Below are 18772 nucleotides of genomic sequence, written 5' to 3' on the forward strand. Positions count from 1 at the left end.
CATCACCATAGACCTTCACAGTCCTCCCAGATCTTTTTTCTTCGTCCCTATATTCCTTGCTGATATTGGTTTCCCCTACGAAGATCCATAGGGACAGGTTACCACTCTCCAGTGGGAGAAGACGGCAGGTGACTAGGTTCGGTGGCGATGTGTCTCATTGAGGCATAACGACAAGGGTGAAGGGAGAGAAGAGGTAGAGCAGGGAATCCAGTAGATAGGGACAAAATTAGACTAGTTCTATTCTTGCTTGCCTTACATATTGACAAAACTAAATCATATCGGTGAGGACTCTTTAATAGAACACTAACTATATTTCTTCTCTATTAATACGAATTACATAAGAACTGGAATATTTTGTAGTTTTCGTCCTCCTTGAATGCTAAATGGTTGTGGCTTCTAGAGGTGCCTGAGGAGGGTATACGGACGGCTAAGCGTATATGTCTCACCAAGTCACCATACATGACATGTAGGTGGTCATGCAATGCTGAGTTCTAATGTTTTTAGTAACTTTATGTTCACCCTGCTTGTAGTAGTAGCAAACTTTCTATGTTCCTCATGAATACTTTGTGTTCGTGTACTTTTTCGCTTTTTTAAAATTTTGGACTGCTTTTAGTATTTTCGGCAAAGCCAAGCCTTAACAGGTCATCTCAGCAAAATTGACTTGTATACATGATATCCTAGCTTCGATTTACTATGTGTGGTTCATTGTGGTAACAAAATTGTTGTGTAGCATCTGGAAATGCACTGAGCTGATTCTTCAGTAAGTTTTTGGAATGATCCGTCAACTAAATTTCATGTAGTTATTGTTTGCTTGTGTTCAGGGTTCTCAAGACATGACATATTCATCGAAGCCAACATCTAGCTCAACGCTACCCTGCATTGTTGAGGATGATATAAAAGAATACCAGTCTAATAATAATGTTGACAGAAAGATGATAGTGCAAGAAAATCACACACGCATCAACATGATTGCATGTGTTTTTGAAGAATTCCAGCTTGTTGGGCGAGACGAAGAAAAAATTGCTATTATTGAAGTCATCCGAGAACACGCTTCCACCCCACAATTTCAGGCGATAGCAGTGTGGGGAATGGGTGGTCTTCGAAAAACTACTCTGATCAAAGATATTTATCAAAGTCAAGAGGTCAATGACATGTTTGGTAAACATGCTTTTGTCACAGTCTTGCGACCTTTCAAGCTTGAGGAGCTCCTGAGGAGCTTAATATACCAGTTAGAACCAAAGAAGAGCGCCATGGACTTTGCATTTGATGCCAAAGAAGATATTGGTTTGATGGGGGTTAAAGAGTTGACAGAAGTGTTATGTAAACGTTCACAAGGAAAAAAATGTCTGATTGTTCTCGATGACCTATCATCCACCACTGAATGGGATAAAATAATGCTGAGTTTACTTGCCATGAAAAATCCAAGCTTGGTTATTGTGATCACAACAAGGCAAGAGGATATTGCTAAACATTGTTGCAAGAAACCAGAGTACATGGAACAAAAGGAGTGCATACACTTTCTTAGTGTTATACAAGACAAGGATGCATGTGATCTCTTCACAAAAAAAGGTATTAGAGCTGTTACTTGTATTTCTTTAGGATGGGTCATGTCAGATTAGTATAGTGTAGCTCTGCTGGACCACAATTTGGAAGAGATACTTCAAAATGGTTGCAAAACATAAGATGCATCCACCACCATGACCGATGTCATTGGGTCATCATGTAGGAATGTTATACTTTCAGTAATTAAACCAAAACACTGATTATGTTAACCATTGTCTGGTTAGGCCAGGTTAGGTTCGTAGCAGACCGACAATAATCTAAGGCTTCACCACTACTCTTATATCAAAAATATACTTGAGGCAATGGTTAAAACAATGTCCTGTAATTAGAACAAGTTTCATTTCTATGAATTTTCCAATTTGTTCAAAACAATATTTTTTTTCAGATAGTTTAATATGAACACGTTACCGTAATAGTATATTCTTTGTTTTCCATTTTATAACTTAGTGATATCACATATTTCAAGCTCTGAATATTTAATTAATGTGTCCATGTGAATTTTATTACAAAAATTTGTTAAGAGATGTGCACAATAAGTGAACACTTAACTTATGTATTGGTCCATTTTATAGTAATCAATATAGTTTGATTTCATTTGTCTTACATACAAAATTACTCCCTCTGTAAACAAATATAAGAGCGTTTAGATCACTACTTTAGTGATTTAAATGCTCTTATATTTCTTTACGGAGGGAGTACATGTATGGAACTATGTTCTGGCCACGTTGTATGTTTACTCACCACCAAACTTAACTGAGACAAATTAGTTAATAAACAAAGTAGAAAGATTTGTTTTCTTGCACCCGATTCATTTGATTGTAGTGTAGTAAAAATACTAATATATTTCTCACCATTGCAGGTATTTAAGAATAAAGTCACAGATTTGGCTAAGCACTATCCTTAATTGGTTGAACCAGCAAAACTAATCCTAAAGAAGTGTAATGGACTTCCTCTTGCAATAGTCACCATAGGTGGTTTCTTGGCAGACCAACCAACGAAAACTGTGGCAGAGTGGAGGAAATTGAATGAGCATATCAATATTGAGCTGGAGATGAATCCAAAATTCGAGGTCATAAAAGTGGTCCTCCTGAAAAGTTACGATGGCTTACCCTATTACCTCAAGTCTTGTTTTCTGTACCTGTCCATCTTCCCTGAAGATCTCAATGTTAGCCGGAGACGTTTGGTGTGCCGATGGATCGCAGAAGGTTACTCGTGGGATAGATCGGTAGCCGATAGATACTTCACAGAACTCATTGAGAGAAGCATGATTTTACCAACTAAACAGTCAATTCTTAGCAGGAAAGGATTCGATTCGTGCCAGCTACATGATCTAATCCGTGATCTCAGCATTGCAAAGTCAATGGAGGAAAATCTTGTCTTTAGGTTGGAGGAAGGATGTAACTCAAATGCTCGAGGCACAGTGCGTCACCTTTCCATAAGCAGCAATTGGGAGGGAGATGAGCATGAGTTGGAGAACACTGTGGAGTTGTCCCATATACGTTCATTGACGGTATTTGGCAATTGGAGGCCATTTTACATATCTGACAAGATGAGGTTGCTTCGGGTGCTGGACTTAGAATCAAGGGAAGGTCTAGCTGATCATCGCCTTGAGCACATTGGAAATCATATCCATCTGAGATACCTTTCTCTAAGACGTTGTGAAGGCATCTTTTACCTCCCAGATTCGGTGGGTAACCTGAGACAACTTGAGACACTAGATATCAAATTTACAGGGATATTTATGCTTCCCAAAAGTATCACCAAGCTTAGTAAGCTACGTTTTCTGCATGCTGGAAATGTAGAAGGTTATCCAGAAGAATCGTCGGCACTATCATGTTGCATACATACCCCCATGCACTTTAGTTGGCGACGTGGTGCATGTGCTCCTTACATGTGGTACATGTTGGGTGATGTACAAGCTTTTTCTCTGAAGGTGCCAAGAGGGATAGGGAAACTGAAAACCCTGCAGGCGCTGGGGTGCTTGGACCTTGAAAGGGGAAATGCCGTCATAAAGGAGATAAAAGGTCTCACAAGCCTACGCAAGTTAGGAGTACAGTTTGGCATCACCACAGAAAATGTGTCGGAATTCTGTTCGGCCATTTCCTGTCTGAGACACCTCGAGTCCTTGTCACTGCAGTCACGAGGAGAAAATTTGTATGATTACTTGCAGGGAATGTCCTCGCCTACGGAAAACCTCCAGAGCCTCAAGCTATGCGGTTACGTGAAACAACTGCCGGAATGGGTCAAAGGGCACCGGAATCTCGTAAAGCTCAAACTACAATACACCAATTTGTCAAGCAACTGTGAAACCATGCATGTGCTTGGGAACCTACCAAACCTATCCATTCTGCTTTTGGAGGATGAAGCATTCCAGATGGAAGGGCCTATCACTTTCCAGAGTGGCCTTTTCAGAAGCCTCATGGTACTCGAGTTGTATTACATGTCAATGGAAATTGTGTCACTAAAGTTTGAGGAAGCATCAATGCCAAAACTTGAGGTGCTGAGGCTGGAACTTATGAATTGTACAGCTGGCTTGGTTGGGCTGGAATTTCTCCCAAGCATCAAGGAAGTGCGGCTCTTTATCGGTATTTACCTAGATGGTAGTATAACAGAAGAATAGGCAGAAAAGGAAACAAATTGTAGGAAGAAGAAAACCACGGAGGACATTAGGAAGCAGTTCGCCAACAGGAAAAATAAACCCATTTTGAAGGTGGAATGAACTAGCTAGGTGGAGGCACTTGTGTCCTCATAGGGGTGGAGGCTCATGCAGCAGGCTGTGTATTTGTTTTTTCAGATCCTACTATGTAGCTTGTTACTACTTTCTTGTCGTGCTGGCTTCAGGGCAGTAATTTTGTAATAAACACTACTTCTCTTCGTGCTGATCTACATAGCTTGTCATTAGGAAAAGTCTCTATGTCATGTATCAGCAAACTGCAAAAGCATGTAATCATTTGTGAGGAACATTACCCACCAGGACCAGCCTCTGCAAAAGCATATACTCTGCTCTCTGAAGAACTGTCTTCCTGAAGGATATCTGTGATAAGTATTGGTTCCCTCGGCTCATCGGTCCCGTTGGGCATAGAACACCTGGTATGTTCTGTCTTCAGAAGCGACAGAGGGAAGACCCTGAAAGGTGAGGACTCCCCTTTGTCTTTGTGGCATTCAGGCCAGGAGTTGTTATGGAGCTATAATTTGGCTTAATGTAGTAATTAACCAACAATTTATCCTTTTTCATCCGAAGGTTCTTGAGCAGAGAGAGGATAAAGTTGCATCTGGGAGTACCATCTATGGATCAAGCCATACGTATGTAACGCTGACAAAAAAATCTAGTCATCTGGACAATATTTTTTGATGGTTTCCTGTTCCGATCTAACCATATGGAGAACTCATTTTGTATTTTGCTACTTTTCTGATGGTTTCCTGTTTCGATCCAACCACAAGAACAGGATAAACTTTTTTTTGAAGGTACGTCAAAGACGTACCATAACTTTATAAAAAAAGAGTATTTGTATAAGAAGTTACAAACAAGCTAGTAAGGCATCGCCGAACGATTCCTAAACCAGCATCCACCCCATCTTAAGCTAGACAACTACTCACTATAATGAGAAACTCCAGTGGCTACTGCCCTAGCCCAAAGTCCTAGCTCTTGACAAATCAAATTTATGGTGCCCCATTCATCACAAATCGCACTCCTCTCAAATACCCTACCGTTCCTTTGCTTCCAAAGGCACCAATAGATGAGCGTGATAAATGTGTCAAAACCCTTCCGATACATTTTTGAGATGCGCCTTCTCGCCGCCGACCACCAGTCCTCGTTCCTAGCATGGACAGATGGGCACAGGGCCAACTCGATCCCCAATCTGGAGAAATAGAGGAATCACACTTGCCGAACAAAGACACACTGCAGCAAAATATATATAGTCGACTGTGTCCTGATAAAAAAAAGCATGGTGAGCTCTGATCTTGCAAGCCATGTCCATGCCTTCTATCCGAAGCTCAAAGCTGCGGTTAAAAGGGTGGGCTTTTGAATTCCTGTACCTGCTTTGGTGATTACCGAAAAAGGGTTTCGCCCCACTTTATAAATAAAGCAAACTGCTCAAGCCAACATCCAACAAGGTTTCACACACGTACACACACACACACACACGAAGGTCTCACAAGCACAAATGAGTATACAAAGGGTTAATGCTGAGGGCACAACACAACAAGCCCAGAAAACAAAACACACACTCAGCCCAGCAACCCCGAGTAGCATCTAGTCAGGCTCCGGGGGAGGGGTGGCAGCAGGGGCGCCACGCAGAAGGCCATCGAGCGAAGGTCGGCGAGGAGGATGTTGATGGCGTCCTGATCCTGCTTTGGTGATTCATCAAGATTTTCTCATGGTTCTATATTTGCAGTTTAATATTCTTGCGACAGTCGGTTATTCTCGGGGTGTACAGAGCAACAGAAAATGCATTCTTTTAACAGTCCATTATTCATTAATTTTTGCGACAGTCAGTTATTCTCGGGGTGTACAGAGCAACAGAAAATACATTCTTGCGACAGTCAGTTATTCTTGCAACAGCCAGTTATTCTTTTAACATGCTTAATTTTTGGCAAGTTAAAAATTTCTGACTGCTTTAAAATTTTGGAGTCCACAGTCCAGTAGGATGCATGGTGTTGGTGTGTACTAGAGCAATAGATGGACGTTTCAAGCTGCGTCTGTGCAGCAATTTTAGCAGTCAACTCAAGAAACTATGCTTGATTTTCAACCCAACAACCCACAACGTGCATGCACGTTCACCATAGATCTTGATAAATAGTCAAACTTTGTGCTGGCATATACTACTCCATGATGGACAGCTATTAGCATCAAAGCCGTATGGATTGATTTTTTTTTCTAAACTTTAATCCATAACGTGGGTTGCTGGATGAAGGGCCTCACATGCATGCTTGGTCCAAGCAGCTTGACTAGGGGACATAATAGAATTAACTACTATGCAAATCTTGATTATAGGCCTGGCAATTTTGATTAACAATTGGTTGAAGTTGTGAATCATCGAGGCCGCGCATGAACTTCCATTATCTACCAAAACATGGCATTAGAAAATGGATATACGAATACAACGGTACAACAAAAGGGATATACGTGACCTGCTATACAATTAGAGCCCTCAGACCTGCGTTTTCAGATCTCATCCACACACAAATGCTCACAGGGAGAGGTCGGGAGAGAGAAGCTCAATCGACACCGATGGAGTCCACGGCGGTGAGCATCGGCAAGTCCGTGCTGAAAGGAGCGCTTGGATGCGCCAAATCCGCCATCATGGAGGACACGGCCATGGAGCTCGGAGTCCAACACGACAAGGCCTTCATCACGGACGAGCTGCAGATGATGCAGTCTTTCCTGATGGTGGCACACGATGATGAGCAAGATGACCACGTCAACAAGGTGGTCACGACCTGGGCGAACCAGGTCCGCGACGTCGCCTACGACGTCGAGGATGGCCTCAAGGACATCGTCGTCCGCATCCACGGGCAATCCTGCTGGGGAATCCCTCGCACACTCCTCGACCGGCGCCATGTCGTCGAGCAGATGAAGGAGTTGCGTGCCAAGGTGGAGGACGTGAGCCAGAGGAATGCATGCTACCGCCTCATCGACGGTGCGTCCAAAGCTCCCGACCTCTCCATCAACACCGGCGCTGCTGATGCCATGCTCGGCGTTGATGAAGCAACAAGACATGCCATGAATCAGCATGGATCAAGACCAGTGATAGATCTCGCCCAGCTGATCGTCAGGGATGTCCCGGGCTCGGGCTCGGGCTCGGGCTCTGGCCAAATTGGAGTGATCGGAGTGTGGGGAACAAGTGGCACCGCTGGGCATACCTCCATCATCCTGGAGGCCTATGACAATCCAGCCATAAAAGTGCAATTTCCATGCCGCGCGTGGGTCAGAGTGACGCGGCCTTTCCAACCCCAAGAGTTTGTCCAAAGTATGGTGGAGCAGTTTCAAGAAACTTTTGTAGAGGTGGCTGATTCTCCTTTGGAGCTGGAGCTGGAGGAGGCAAAGCCGGGTCGAGAGTTGGCACGCCAAGACGGCGTGTACATCATCAACAAGAGGTACCTCATTGTGCTTACGGACCTATCCACCATGGAAGAGTGGCAGCAGATCAAGGCTTGCTTCCCTGAAAACAAAATGGGGAGCCAAATCGTAGTGTCTGCGGAGCGAGTTGAAGTTGCAAGCTTGTGTCCAGGCCAGAAAAGTATGGTTTCCAAGCTGAAGAAATTGTCTGCTGAGCAGACCATCTATGCTTTCCACCAGCAGGTACTAGCTAGTTCAATTTTGGAAATAGCTTTTTGTTATTCTTTCATCTTGCTCCAAATCATGGTTATACCGAGAAAGGCTTTCGCCCCGCTTTATATATAAAGCAAACCGCCACAGAGCACACATTTAATACCCTCATTTATTTGTTCTATAGTCACGCTAGCATTAGTATCCTACTATTATATAGATTAGATGCGTCTCTAGATATTAGCTGAAGTTTTTTTTTCTCTTTTAGACATATCACCGAAAATATGGGCCAGTAAACACCTGCGCAAAGCTAAATTATCTTGACGCGTTGTGGTCTTGTGGTACATCCCACGCAGATTAATTTGTGTGTTGCACAAGGTTAGCCAAGGTGGCCAACTGGGACCGTTGTGGAACTCCTCTTGATGACCCCGGTAACAGCCCCCTCACCAGAGACATATGCAACCTCCAAGATCAGTCACCAACCCTGTATTTCTTATTGATGCCACTGCACCGTTCCATTGGAGAGGTTGCCATGTTGGGATGGGTATGCTGCCATCTAGTGTAGTACATGGATAATGTTGTGATGGTTTGATAAATTTGAAAAAAAAAAGGCAGCGGTGCATGTAGCTCCCGCTTGCGCAGGGTCCGACCACTTTGGGTCTATTGTACGCAGTCTTTCCCTACATTTCTATAAGATGCTGTTTCCAGGACTTGGCGGCAGCTTTACCACTGCGCCAAGGCTCCCCTTCATAAATTTGAAATTACAAGAACAATTTTGGCATACCTATTGCTAATATGTAAATGAATTTCATGTTTTCTTTGGTCATGTGAGTGCGATGTTTTTCATTAACTTTATATTCTGTTGTAGTATTGCTCAACTTTTGACATGATTCAAGAATAATTGAAGTCCATGGTCATGTATGTTTTTCTTTACTAATTACTCACCCGCTTTCAGAATTTCTTGGCAAAATCAAACGTGATGTGAGCAAAACTGACTTGTATACATGCCATTTGATCTTGATTTAAGGTCCATTGTGACTTTAATATTGTTGTCTAGCTTAGGACATATATATGTGTTGAACAGATGCATATTATTATTTCGAGTGATTTATAGTTGAAAACGTGTCTTCTGTTTGTGTTCAGAGCTTTCAAGACACAACATATTCATCAAAGGCAACGTCGAGCTTAGTGTTACACCACACCATTGAGAATGAGATACAAAAAGGCCAATCTTATTCTGAAGATGATGACATGACAATGATCCAAGAGAGCCTCACACACACCAGTAATGTGCTAGGTCCTGTAGAAGAATTTCAGCTTATTGGGCGGGAGAAAGAAATATCTGATATTATTGAATTGATTCTAGAACACTCTGGCACCCAACAACAAAATCAGGTCATTGCAGTGTGGGGAAAGGGTGGTGTTGGGAAAAGCACTCTGATCAATGATATTTACCGTAGCCAAGAGGTCAATCAAATGTTTGAAAAGCATGCCTATGTCACAGTCTTGCAACCTTTCAAGCTTGAGAGGCTCATTAGCAGCTTAGCATTTCAACTAGATGCAAGGAAAGTTGCTTCAACGAAAGTTGCAGACTTTACTAGAGTGTTGGACCGGTGTTTACAAGAAAAGAGTTGCTTGATTGTTCTTGATGACCTCTCGTCTACCATGGAATGGGATATAATATTGCCATGTTTGCTGGCAATGAATAGTCCAAGCTTGGTTATTCTGATAACCACAAGGCATGAGGATATTGCTAAGCATTGTTGCAAAAACACAAAGTGCATACGCTTGCTCAATGGTCTAAATGAAAAGGGTGCTTGTGACCTCTTCACAGAAAAGGTACTGATAGAATACTACCCATATTATTCACTTTCTTAATTGCAAAAATATATAGTTCCCTTTATCTAGATCTTCGAAGGGTCATATTTCAGATTAGCATACTGTAAGCACAACACAACCATCCCCCTTTACAAGAGATAATTCAGAGTGGGTTGCAAGAACGTAAATTCGGCTATCATGTTGTAGGGCAATATTTAGGAATCATATACATTGACATGCTAGGTGTGAAACCAAAATACTGATTACATGAACCCATTTCCCGAGTTAGGCCAGGTTAGCTAGCATTAGAATCAAGCTGGCAAATTCCATGACTTCACTACTTCCCTTACCAAATTATATGGGAACAATGTTTTGAAAGAATCATGTAACTATAATGAATACAATTTAATCATTTTTCCATATTTTTGAAACTACGTGCTCTCCAAACAGGTTGGTTTATGTACATGGTGCTAGAAAAGTACTTCTCCTTTTCCCCTTTTGTACAAACTGAGCCAAATAACATAAGCATCTTTCCAAGAATTACTAAAAAAAATATACATATAGAGAATGGATGGAAACATGCGTTGATGTTAAATTTGGTACAAAGTATGTTTGGGTGATGAACATGATAAGTATAACTCAACTTGTATTATAATAACAGATAGTGTTTCATATTTCAGTTTTAGAATTCGTACATACAGAACTATGTCCTAGTCACTCCAATTAAAAAAATAGATAATGAAAGAAATATTTCTAATTGCATTCCTGATGTTTATTACCAAGTCAATAGAAAACATAGCCTATTGCGTACTAGCCACCCAAACATGCACATGATAGACAAAAAAATAAACTCTGTACACTAGTTTCCATACACCTGACTCATCTTAATTACACAGTGGTCAAAACTAATTATATGTTAACCAATTGCAGGTATTTAAGGATAAAGCCACAGATTTGACTAAGCATTATCCTGAATTGGTTGAACCCGCAAATCTGATCCTAAAGAAGTGCAATGGACTTCCCCTTGCGATACTCACCATAGGTGGATTTTTGGCGGCACAACCAACAAAAACTGTCGGGGAGTGGATGAAACTGGATCGATGTATCAGTCTGGAGAGGGAGATGAATCCAAAGTTTGAGGGTGTAAAAACAGTGCTTCTGAAAAGTTATGATGGCCTACCCTATTACCTCAAGTCCTGCATCTTGTACTTATCCATCTTCCTTGAAGATCACATAGTTAGCCGGAGACGTTTGGTGTGCCGATGGGTTGCAGAAGGTTACTCAGAGGATACATCCACGGCCAAAAGATACTTCATGGAACTTCTAGAGAGAAGCATGATATTACCAACTCAGATTTCACTTTGCAGCATACAAGGAACTAACTCATGTCAAGTACATGATCCGATCCGTGATATCATCATAGAAAAGTCAATGCAGGAAAATCTTGTTTTCAGGCTGGAGGAAGGATGCAACTCAAACAACCAAGGCACATTCCGTCACCTTGCCATAAGCAGTAATTGGGATGGAGACAAAGGTCAGTTTGAGGCCACCATGAAGTTGTCATGTATACGGTCATTGACGGTGTTTGGCGAGTGGAGGCCATTTTATATTTCTGACAAGATGAGATTTCTTCGTGTGTTGGACCTCGAAGGAACTGAAGATCTAGCCGATCATCACCTTGAGCACATTGGGAATCATCTTCATCTGAGATACCTTTCTCTAAGAGGGTGTGAAGGGATATATTACCTGCCAGATTCAGTGGGTAACCTGCGACAACTTGAGACACTAGACATCAAAAATACAAGAATAACAAGGTTGCCAAGAACCATCGCCAAGCTTAGCAAGCTATGTCAACTGAAAGCTGGCAATGAATTCTATATCGGAGAAGAACGACCATCACTAGCATGTTGTGTACCTTTCGCTTCTTGTTGCGCGATGGTCATACAAGCTTATGCTGTTAAGGTGCCAGTAGGGATCGGGGAACTGAAATCCCTGAACACACTGCGATGTGTGCACCTTGAATGGGAAAATGCCATCATACAAGAGATAGGAGGTCTCACCAACCTCCGCAAGTTAGGAGTGTTTGGCATTGACAGGGGTAATGGCCCGGAGTTTTGTTCAGCCATTTCAGGTCTTGGCCGCCTTGAATCTTTGTCAGTGCGGTCAGAGGTATGGGATTTATGTGACATCTTGAATGGCATGTCCTCGCCTCCAGAAAATCTCCGGAGCCTCAAGCTTCTCGGTTGGATGGATGAACTGCCGCAATGGATCAAGGTGCTCCAGAATTTGGTGAAGATTAAGCTGGAATCCACCGAGGTGTCTATTAACGATGAAGACATGCGAATCCTTGGGAACCTACCAAACCTATCCATTCTGTCTATCATGGAGAAATCGTTCCAGAGTGCACTACCTATCACTTTCCATAGTGGCCTTTTCAGAAGCCTCGTGAGGCTCGAGCTTGTTTACATGGACGTGGAGGTCGGATCGTTGGAGTTTGAGGCATCATCGATGCCCAAACTCGAGGTGCTGAACCTGCGACTTATCGATTGTGAAATCAGCTTTTCTGGACTGGAATTTATCCCGAGCATCAAGGAAGTGCGGCTCTTGGTCGTCGTTACCCCAACACTCATCGCACGAAAGGAAAATATGACCGAAGAAGAAGCAGAAGAGGAGGCAAGACACAGGGAAGACAAAGTCAAGGCAGACATGAGGAAGCAGCTCGCCAACAATGAAAACTGCCCCATTATGAACGAGCTAGGTCCACAAATTGTTTTCTGAACCTACTATGCTGCATAGTAGATTCAACCCGCGGGCTTATGTCGGCGAGGGGTCTCGACTTGTTGGCCTACTTGCCAGTGTGTTTCTTTATGTTCCAGTTTAGGCAGCGGTTTCATCTTATGTTGTGTAGTTTCTGAGTTTTAAGTTCATGTGTAATTGTTCATTTCATTTTCCTTGAACTGGCCTTGGGCAATAACTTTGTAACTGGACATCACTTCTACTTTGGCTTGCCATTACCTCTGTGTACTTCTTCTTCGACCATATTTTTCGACAAATGTAATTCATGAACCTCATCAACTTGTTACCATTTGTTCAGAAGAATGCTTCATTATAGATGGTTCTGCATGCCTAGATGTTCATTAGAGATGATTCTGCCTAGATGATTCCTGAACCTCATGAACTTGGTAGACCATGTAATGTCACTCATGTACTACTGAAGCGCCATTAATTTGACACTACAAAAGTTCAGTATGGTAATTGCCACTCAGTTACCACTGAAACACCATTAAGCTAAGGGTACACATTGTCCTAGCTGGTTCTGACTAGATGTTCATTGTCAATCAACATTTATACATGTGTGACATGCATCTGGAATGATTCAGCTTAGCTACCATACACAGATTTCCCGATTGAAAGGAGAATCGACAGAACACGACTGACCGAACTTGCTGCTCCCGGCTAATTAACTACGCGGAGGTGGTTCTCTCCATGCTATTGGTCCTCGCGTTCTCCCGCATCTTCTCAACGATGTGCCGGCCCTTCTCCTCCACCTGCCGCCGCTTCTCCTCCAGCTTGTCCCCCATCTTCTTCCCCAGGTCCATCATCCGGCTCCGCCTCCCGCTCTTCCGCTTTGCATCATCTCCAACAGAGCCCGCTGCTGCCGCCACCGCCTGCTGCTGCTGCTGCTGTTCCCCCGCGGGTATGATGGCCCTCAGGGAGGTGTACGGTGGGGATCCCGCCCTGCTCTCCGATGAGTCTGCCTGGAGCTTCTCCGTGGCCAGCAGCGGTTTCCTCGGCTCGTCGGAAGCGTCCGGGTGAGGAGGAGAGGCGGTCTCAGCCAGGAGAGACTGCGCATGAGATGCTTCTGCAGGAGGGTCTTCGGCTGACTCGTCGATGGATTTCAGGGACTCCTCGCTCCCGGCTGAGGAAGCAGGCAGACTTGGTGCTCTGCTTTTGCTGATGGCATCCTCCTTGGGACCAGCTTCCTCAGGATGGGTTGGTGTGGCGGCTGCGACATGGCTTTTGGCCTCGGTGGGTTCGTGGTTGAGCCAGATATAAGGTCCCTCCTTGCGGGGCACCCAGTCGTCCTTCTCTGCCAGCATCCCTGGAATGGAAATGCATTCACAGTTTGGAAGCACCAAGCTATCACGGAGCGAAACCTGACACAGCATGGTGTGTTTCGCTGTTAGACATGCAAGTCAGCAAAGGAACAACATGTTCAGAGGAAGGTCGTGTTGTTTACCTTGATTCTGTTACCTATAAATGACGCGATGCGACTGTTGGTAATTTTCCTGTCTCCGACGGAAGATTCCAAGTCCCACTCCAGTTCAGGCATAGATGTGAATCCATACCAGAGTTGATCCGACGGAGGGGGCTTCAGATGTATGCGCAAGGTACCTCTAAAGGACGTGATTTTTATCGCCAGAGAAAGTGGAACCTGCAAGAAGAATGTAACGGCACATTTGATCTTAAGCTTTTGACATTTCTGTATGCGTCCATAAGAATACATAGGTAAAACACATGAATGGCGAATCAGGAGACAACGAGGAGAAGAGCAAACCTGTGAGACATGATCGGCTATTGAGTGCAACATATTTTTCAACCTTGATATATATGTTGATGTCCATCCAGTGCTCTTGGACTGACTAGCATCTGAAACAAAAGACCATAATGTACATACAATCAACATCGATGGATCATAATTTGAGCCCTTTTTATTAATATGATGTTTTGTTAGAATCATCAAGAAATAATAAATGCAGATACACGAAACCAGTATTTCCACATTGCATAGGAATACTCCTCTAATACAAAACTGTTAACCTAAGTTCTGATGCAAGCCTGAAATCATAAATCCTAGCAATGTCTATCTGAAGTCTGCTACAGGTATATACAAAACCAACATAGGGAACTAACATGTCAAAGACTCTGAATATAGGAGTTGATCAGGACATTTTGCAGAAAGACAATGGCTCTCTTATCCTCTTAAGGATCATTCGGTCATTCGGTAGAACAAGCATAGACAAAGACTTCCAAGGAAGAATATAAAGTTTAAGCAAACCTGCTTCGTCTTTTCCTTCCACTGAAGAAACTGAGTTCTGTGAACCTCTAAACTGGTTACCATACTGCTCAATACTCTCAAGAAGCTCTGAGTCAACCTCCCCATTAGAGTCTGTTCCGAAATTGGTTTTCATGAGGTCCTTTTGTAACTCTGGTTCCTCAACCTCAAGCCTCGTTTCAATGTCCAACAATATTCCGCCTGAATATTCAAAATCAACTTCAAAGGCCCACAGCTCATTTAAATCCAGTGGAAGAACTCTCATCGCATGCACATAAGGTGGAAGTTTTCCAAGGCTGAACTCCGTAAGTGTAATTTCACCCACATAAGCTGGGGTCCTCATGCTTGATAATGTTCGCTGTACAAATGGGAATCATGAATAAACAAAAAGGAAAGAACACACCAACAGATTTCTTGAACATTAGCAGTATAATCTAACCTGAATACGTGCTTTGATGGCCTTGTTTATCTCATCACTCATTTGAGCATCGAAAAAGAGCCGTGAGGATAGAAGGTTCCAACAGAGTGTACCTTCATCCACAACTTTATCATCTGCATTTACATCAGGAAAAGCTAGAAGCTGTCCAGTGTGACTCGAAGCAACAGTTGGGACACTGGGTTTTGCTGTATCTTGTGATGAGCTGCTACTGAACTTGTCCTCTTGCGGACCTAGTAAGGATTCAATAAATGGTGCACCCTGATAGCTGCGTATTTTATCTAACATCTTCCTTTCACCTTGTGTGGATGAAGTAGCACTTGTTTTACCCTCCACGGGAACCTTTGTAGATGCCTTCTTTGCTAGTTTTTTGAGGAAAAGACGGACTTTGGAAGACCCATCCGTCTTTATTTCACTGTCCATAACCTCATGATCCTCAGCAGAAATTGCTGTCGGCTTTAGGAAACACGGGTATTCGGCATTTAATGATGATATGTAATTACCGAACTCTTTGCTCAACTTAGCATGCCAATTCAATTTCTTCTTGTCAGCAGTAGCTGCAAGACGAAGTGCTTTACACCATGATTCCTTCTCCCATGAAGTCTCAGCATAAAGAAAGCACACCTTGCTTCCATTATAGATGTCAGATTCCTGGCTTTCCACTTTTATCGGATACCTCTTAGTCCTGAAAATAAGCAACAGTAGCACAATCACATATAGGTTAAGCATAATATTCTACCAGCTGTAGCCAAACAGCTTGATGAAAGGCACATAAAGTTGCTTGTCAAATACTTCTACTTGTCCTCTAAAATAGATTTCGTTCTTCCCTTCATCAAAAAACTTATGTACTTAATCTTTAGCTGATTGTAACATGTATGATTTACCTTTGAACCAAGACATTCAATGCAATTCATCAAATATACTTCTCAGATTTGTTTGGTACTCCCTACTCGTCCAAGAAAAGAATGTATCTAGATGTATTTTAGTTGTAGATACATCCATTTTTATCCATTTTTGTGACAAGTAATTCCGAACGGAGGGAGTACTTAATAAGGCAAGCTCAAACTTAAATAGCTATTGTCTCAAAAAAATATTAACTAGCTTCACATTTATTTACACCTAGAAAAAGATGAATGATAATTTATTGATCACAGGTAAGCATTTTCATTTGTCTGGAGCACTTACCATTTGCGCGAGGACATGCTTGAAGCAGAAACAGCAACGATCGTGCAATTCAAAAGCTCAATTGTAGTTTCAGGGCCATCAGGACCAGACAAAGTAAGTGAGTGCCCTTTGATTTTAGCCGATTTCTTTGCAGGAAAAACCTCCACAATACTCTTCTTTTCCTTTGTCTCTTTGGGACCACCACTTGATAAGCGCTCATTACTAACTTTCGGTAGCTTTTCTGGCTCTAGTATCCACAGAGAGCCCTGTCAATATATGGCAGCAACGTAAGTAGGCTTGATCATTAGCGATAAAACATACAAAAGCTAAATGAAAAGCAATTTGATGAGAACTGAATGCAATGTTAAGTAAGCCCTTCACTGGCCAAATTCATTTTGCATATTTTGTCTTCAACCATCTTATTCACAATCTAAGACGGATAGAACATATTCATAAATACAGCCCTTGCCTGGACAATAGAAATTAATAAACAATGTGTTTATAAAGAAAAAGGAATATCACGATGGTAACATAGTGACAGGCAAAGATGTATTGTTAAGAACACGATAAAGCTAGTATTATTGCGTCTGACTAAGGTCAATCCATATGTATATTGGGTCAACAGTGGCAATGGGACTTAACCAGTTCTGATAATCAGAGGCAAATTGCTTATAATCATGGTAAAGCCTCTTAAGTAGGTATCCTACTCTTAGAGTCCTTGACATAATAACCAAAGGACTTCTGTACTCTATTACACGTGCATCCCCAAATCGCCTAACCTGAGTCATTCCATTCTTCACATTAAAATTAGTGGCAAGAGCATCTAGGAGACACCATCCAACAGAGACATAAAATGCATCCTTAAGTGTACTGCTTCCGAGTTCTGACACTGCTACACCTAACAGCTACGCATGCTAAAGGATAATAGCATCACAACCCCAAGGTGCAAGTCACAGTCAGAAGCCATTAAAAATCCTGGGAATCTAACTAGTAACCACATATTACACAGTGGCAATTCCCACTCATGGACTACATGTTTGTTTTAGTCACAACTGGGACTACACATAGTGATGCCAAAATCGAACAACAGTTTAACCTGAGAAGGTGACACCCAATTTCAACATGCTAAATAAAGATAAATACATCACAAGGGTTGCGATCACCATCAGAAGTAGCTCACTGAGCACTACCCAGGATACACCCAGACATTCGAAAATAAACAGGTGGAATTCATAAATACTCCCTCCGTCCCAAAATAAGTGACTCAACTTTGTACTACTAATTTTGGGACGGAGGGAGTAGCAAACTGCGGACAGCGCATACAAGCATCTAGCATGAAGTACATTGGCGCCGTGGATCTACAAGCGGAACTCTGGCCACATACCCCTGTCTAATTTGGCCAGCTGAGCCACTATAACAGGAATGCACAGTGCAGTTAGTCCTCCAGGTCAATATTGAACAGCAAAAGCAGCCCAGGTCTCCCCCAATTTCAACCACCGCAATTGGGGGAGGAAGAACTAGTAGCACGAATGCGCACTGTTGCTTCCCCCAATCGACAGCAATCCAACTATCCAAGCGAAGCTAGTAGTACCAGCTACGCCCGACCCTTGGAACTCGCGAATCCGACTTATCTAAAGAGCGGAGCGGAAGCCGGCAGCTGATCCCTAGCCCCCGCCGCATCTGCGCGGAGCTCCGGAGCAGTTGCCGCCGCGCACGAACGAATCGAGAAGCGGAGTAAGCTACGGCGGGGACGGGGCGCGTGTAGCGTGCTCCTCACCTTCTTCTCGCAGGGGAACGGCTGCTCGCCGGGGAGCTCCTGGTCGCCGTCGGGCGGGGCCGAGTTCGCGGCGGCCTCCTGGCGGCGGAGGAGGCGGCGCGCGGCCCAGAGCAGCGCGGCCGCCTCGGCCGCGGCCAGCGCGAGCAGGCCGAGGAGGAAGCCCCACAGGAACCCCGCCGAGGCCATCCTCCTCCCGGCGGCGGCGGGGGCGGCGTCGCCGGCGGGGGAGGGAGGGACTGGAGTGCGAAAAGGGGAAAGCGGCGGGTGCTCGCCGCGTGAGGAGGAGAAAACGGACGCAACGCGTGGCGTGGGGGGGAGCTGCGGAGGAGACGCCCTTTTTCTTTTCTTTTGCTTCCGGCCGCGCACCGCGTGGAGGTGCATGGCAGGTGGTTGGATGGTGGGGGATGACGTGTGGGCCCGGGGGTTGACGGGGCCCGAGTGTCGGTGGGTGGGTGGGCGGGGGGGCGGGCGCGGGTGGGGTGGCTCGGTTGCTTCGCCCCGTCGGCTTTGGAATTGGAATTGGAATGGAATTCCACGGTGGCTACGCGTTTTGTTCGTGGGCATGTGTGCGTGTACGTACGGATTGTGTACGTGTGTACGAGATGATCTCCCTGAGTATATCTGGCCATGGGCCGGGCCGGGCCGGGCCTAAAAAAGACCATGGCAGAAAACTGAGGCCCAGGTCGT

The 18772-nt window shown here is 43.8% G+C and overlaps 2 protein-coding genes and 1 pseudogene across 2 annotated transcripts; 2 read left to right on the plus strand and 1 right to left on the minus strand.

Moving 5' to 3' along the window:
• LOC123139780 (disease resistance protein PIK6-NP-like) overlaps positions 1-4282 on the plus strand; it is a 5874-nt pseudogene extending 1592 nt beyond the window's left edge.
• Positions 4283-6796: 2514 nt separating this feature from the next.
• On the plus strand, positions 6797-12717 carry LOC123140054 (disease resistance protein Pik-2). The gene is made up of 3 exons (XM_044559777.1): positions 6797-7867; positions 8978-9673; positions 10583-12717. The coding sequence occupies exons 1-3, from the start codon at positions 6797-6799 to the stop codon at positions 12428-12430; spliced, it is 3615 nt and encodes a 1204-aa protein (XP_044415712.1). The 3' UTR covers positions 12431-12717.
• LOC123140055 (testis-expressed protein 2) lies at positions 12708-18399 on the minus strand. Its single transcript, XM_044559778.1, has 7 exons — positions 18086-18399; positions 16330-16574; positions 15148-15829; positions 14712-15066; positions 14211-14302; positions 13893-14087; positions 12708-13809 (listed from the first exon to the last, which is right to left on the minus strand). Exons 1-7 carry the CDS (start codon positions 18269-18271, stop codon positions 13117-13119), a joined length of 2448 nt encoding a protein of 815 aa, XP_044415713.1. The 5' UTR covers positions 18272-18399; the 3' UTR covers positions 12708-13116.
• Between the last annotated feature and the right edge of the window lie 373 nt (positions 18400-18772).

This window comes from Triticum aestivum, chromosome 6B (assembly GCF_018294505.1).
Source record: "Triticum aestivum cultivar Chinese Spring chromosome 6B, IWGSC CS RefSeq v2.1, whole genome shotgun sequence".
In the NCBI taxonomy this organism is placed as follows: Eukaryota; Viridiplantae; Streptophyta; class Magnoliopsida; order Poales; family Poaceae; genus Triticum; species Triticum aestivum.